This window comes from Sitodiplosis mosellana, unplaced genomic scaffold, assembly GCF_009176505.1.
Source record: "Sitodiplosis mosellana isolate CC-2019 unplaced genomic scaffold, AAFC_SMos_1.0 Smas_scaffold_6227, whole genome shotgun sequence".
NCBI classification, from domain to species: Eukaryota; Metazoa; Arthropoda; class Insecta; order Diptera; family Cecidomyiidae; genus Sitodiplosis; species Sitodiplosis mosellana.
In genome coordinates this window covers 1-4,384 of record NW_022601468.1, presented here as the reverse complement: position 1 = coordinate 4,384, position 4,384 = coordinate 1, and the positions used below count along the sequence as shown (strand labels likewise).

General features: G+C 35.3%; 1 protein-coding gene across 1 annotated transcript; it reads left to right on the top strand.

The window, feature by feature from the left end:
- Positions 1 to 976: 976 nt before the first annotated feature.
- On the top strand, positions 977 to 3,111 carry LOC129579529 (protein claret segregational-like). Its single transcript, XM_055469670.1, has 4 exons — positions 977 to 1,333; positions 1,876 to 2,119; positions 2,213 to 2,362; positions 2,426 to 3,111. Exons 1-4 carry the CDS (start codon positions 977 to 979, stop codon positions 3,109 to 3,111), a joined length of 1,437 nt encoding a protein of 478 aa, XP_055325645.1.
- The last annotated feature ends 1,273 nt before the right edge of the window (positions 3,112 to 4,384 follow it).

Sequence of the window (4,384 nt, the reverse complement as noted above, 5' to 3'; positions counted from 1 at the left end):
AGCGGATGACAAAATGAATGATACCGAATCGACAAAGATAAGGAGTGGCCGAAGACTTACTTACCTCCATACTGACGAGAAATGCTCCGAAAACAAATCAAAGATCAAGCATTGCACCGACTCAAACGACAACAATCATTGTGAACGGGATGAAGAAATGTGACGAATACACCTGGCAATAGACGCAGTAGAATCTGTCCGAGAAAATTCACCGAACAGGATCTTCTTGACATGCATTTGAAAAGTCATCAGAATTAGTGCTCAAAATGGAATAGGAATTTTTTTTACAAAGCCAAATGTGAACATGAAAAACGTTGCACTTCTTTACGATAATGAATGTTATTATATTGATATGAACAAGTGATGTGATGTATGTTGGTATCATTGTGAATTATGCCGTAATAAATTCAAACAAAACAAGAATGTAATGCATGTATAACAGAACAAAAGATTGGAACAAAAAAATTGATTGATGTAAAAAAATATTGATGAAACGAAGAAAATAAAAACAAAAAACATATGAATGTCACTATCCGATCACAATTGAAATTTATGCTTTTTCTATTCTTTAAACAAAAAATTCTTTGTTTCATTTTTGCTACTGTACTCTTTCGCTGCCATTTCCTCATTCGCTGCCATTTATTTTCACATCGAAAGCTGCTATATATTTCCGCATTATTCTCAAATAAGTTGGCTAGATTGCATTGCTAGTTGAAATCCATATGTACGAACGTAAGTTCGTTATATTCATGTTAGACGTGGTAGACATAGAGTTACCGTATGAGTATGTTTATGTTTATTGACTAGTACGTACGCGCGTGTACCTCGTCGCAATGTTGTTCAAGTTTTTGTCAGTCTACTGTTTCGAAACTAGAGTCTTAGCACACATAGTATATATTTGAGCAAGTCACCTAGGGCATCAGTCAGCACGAGATTCTTCTGTTATTTGTGGTGTACACAAGCATTTTTTCAAGCGATGGCACAGAATATTCAAATCCCACAATTCTGGGAATTGATTGAAAAATCGCTGTCAATTAATCCAGAAGGCATACAAGAGATTAAGGAGATTTTGACCGTTTTTAAGTATACGACCATTGAAAGCATCGTCAAGTTTGTGAAACGCAAAGAAATTAGTATGATTGAATTGGAGTTTTTGAACCGAAAAACAGAGCTGATCGAAAAATATCCACATTTACAAAATTTTACGTTTGCGTCAGGTGTTTATTCTATATTGAGTGATATTGCATTGAAAATTAAAAAGAACTATGTACAAGAGCGCAATGATATCGATTTGGAACAAGTTTTGGAAAAAGTGGTTACTGATGCTAGAAAGGTATTCATTTCCGTTTTACTTTTTTGAATCTCAACTAGTTGAAAAATCATTCGTTCCTTTTGTCTCAGATCGCACCGGATCTGACGACCGCTTCTGTTGTGCTCGACCAAGTTGGAACTGATATGAAATGTTCCATTCGTTGTACAAAATGTACAAAACTATCGGCCTTGTCACCATATTACACCCAGGATGGTATTGGATTTCGCATAAACAATTTCGAACGACACATGAGATCGCATATTGAAATTCCGGCACCGTGTGAAACACCAACAATTGCGACCGCAATCGGATCATTGCGTGAGTCTGCTTCGATGCGCCAACTTCAGGCCGAGCAAGCAAAAACTTTATTCCTCAAAAGAAAAATTGACAGCATCAGACGATCGTCAAAGAAGATAAAGCCGAACAATGCCATATACTTTTCCGAACCAACAACAAATCCACATGACGAACTATTGAAAGAAAATGAACATTTGAAAAAAAAAATACTTGAATTTAAACAACAATTTAACGATGAAATTTTAAATTTACAAAAACAAAAGCAGAAAGTGATTGAACAATACACTGCAACAAGTAGTTCGGTGGATTCGAAATGGAAGAAAAGTTTGGAAGATGAAGTGAAAATGGTGCGTGGCCAGCTGCGGTCATCACAAATGGAAAGACGTAATCTTCTGCATGCTTTGTTGGACTTACAAGGTAAAGTACGTGTGATGGCCAGATTGTGTCCAGCCAAATGTTTGTCGGCCAAAATTCAATACCAAATAAACTCCAATCAAACAAAATTAAAGTGTAAGTGTGTTTGAGTATTTAGGCTAACTCTCCGCCCACTAAATTTTATTCATTACTCGTTTGATATTCAAAATCTACGTGGCATAATTCTAGTGTTGAAAAATGGCGAACAGAAAGACTTTAAGTTTGACTATATCTTTGATGATGGCAAGAACCAGGCTGATGTGCTCGAGTTTATTAATCCGTTAATAAAATCAGCACAGGATGGCTATAATGTTTGTGTTTTAGTGTACGGGCAAACGGGTGAGGCAGAACATTTTTTTATGCTGGATGAATAAAACCAATAATATTTCATTATATTAATAGGTAGTGGAAAAACTTTCACAATGATTGGATCCGATAGTGAGCCAGGTATCATTCCACGTCCAGCCAGCCAGATCACATTCCTTTCGAACGAGTTACTTTCCTCACGGGAATCAAAAGCATCTGGATGGAATTACTCAGTCGAAGTATCAGTACTTGAAATATACAACGATACTATGTATGACTTACTTGATGACACAAATAAGCCAACAGTGTCGTATGGATCCCAGATTCAGAATTTGACCAAAGCCAAAGCATCGAATGAGGAGCAATTGAAAGGCATATGGTCAAAGGGAGTGAAAAGCCGAAGAGTTGAGACGACCACCGGTAACGATTTTTCATCTCGATCACACGCAATAACACAATTTCATCTCACGGGCGAACACAGCGATGGTTCCATGCGAACCTCAACAATCAATTTGGTTGATTTGGCCGGATCGGAAAGTGCGACTGATAGTCAAAATATGAATGAAACGAGAGCAATAAATTCGTCGCTATCCGCACTAAATGGAGTGTTTGCGGGGTTGAGAAAGAATACGCCAATCGATTTCACTCAATGTCTTTTGACAAAGATATTGAAACCCTGCTTCATAGATGATTCCAAAACACTTCTGATTGCAAATTTATCTACCGATCAACATAACTACTCTGCTACTGTAAACACCTCACGTTTTGCGAACTGCAAGTGATATATAACTGACATCCTAAGAACAAAATAACAACTTATGAGCTCTTTATCAATAAAGAAGACGAAAAAAAAAATAGCGCAAAAAAGAAACACAGGAACCTAGTCGCTATCTCTTTCCAGTAACGAGAAAAATTAAAAAAATGTGTTTTCCGCTCAATGCATGCTTGTGTCACTTTTGCTCGCAACTTCATTTGTTTCTTTTTTGCTCTAAGTTTTTTTTCGTCTTCTTTATTGATAAAGAGTTCATAAGTTCTTCTTTTATTCTATGGGTGTCAATTCTGAGTTCCGCTTTTGATTTTTCCAATTTTTTCTTCCTATTATAATATTCAAGTTAATTAAAAACATGCAATTACAGCATCAAACTGGTTGAATAAAATAAAAATAAATCGTTGCACAAAAACCAATAGAAACTAAGTTTCTTCAGTAAAATCAAATTAGAACATTATACAAAAAATTTCAGTTACATAGTATGTAAACATAAACAAATGATCACAGGAATAATTTGACAAAAAGCTGTTTCGTATTTATTAAGTTGAGTGGTGGTGGAGGCCGGTCGATGTAATTGTGTGTGTGTGTATGTGTTACAATATTCGCATTTTCACATTGACGTTTCGTATACTGCCACACATTCCACCGATACAAAAACAATGCTCTAATTTTGAATAATAAAATGTAATTTTTATCGACGCAAACAACCGATTCCTATAAATTGGAGACAAAAAATAAAAAGAAATTCATAATAATATAAGATTGGATAGATTTGTTCACCGAAATGATTTGAGTCATTGAGGGAGAAACAAATTTTACTCTGGGGTGCATTGATGAAGATTTTAAACAAATGAGATTGTCTTTCGATTCGGATTCTCTTGCCATTTATCGTAACCACATTTATTCGATGTGTGTGTATGTTTTGTAAATTTCTTACTTCATCAACTTGCGCGTGTGTAAGTTTATTGCTACTGTTGCTGCAACTATACAGCCATGTTTGCTACCGTTTATTTGCATGCATGTGTTTGTGCGAAGTTGATACGAAACGTCAGTTATCCGTCTCCGTCAGATCAAATTGTGTTTACAATTCTCGAACAAATATCGTATTTGGTTTATTAGTTTTTTTTATCCTTGAAAATCAAGTCAAAATTAAAATACATCAACGGCGAATGTCCTGTAATTCGAATAACTTGAATTGAATTAAAAATTTAGCATAATTTGGCTGTTGTAGAAATTATAATTCAGTCAAATTGTAGTCAAATTTTTTATCTAACCAAGTGCGTCTA

What these genes read in the sequence shown, in the direction of transcription:
- LOC129579529 (XM_055469670.1), top strand. Translation starts at nt 977, where the DNA reads ATGGCACAGAATATTCAAATCCCACAATTCTGGGAATTGATTGAAAAA. An exon ending in CAATCAAACAAAATTAAAGT is followed by an intron (nt 2,120 to 2,212) that starts GTAAGTGTGTTT and finishes GCATAATTCTAG; the next exon opens with TGTTGAAAAATGGCGAACAG. An exon ending in TTTAGTGTACGGGCAAACGG is followed by an intron (nt 2,363 to 2,425) that starts GTGAGGCAGAAC and finishes TTATATTAATAG; the next exon opens with GTAGTGGAAAAACTTTCACA.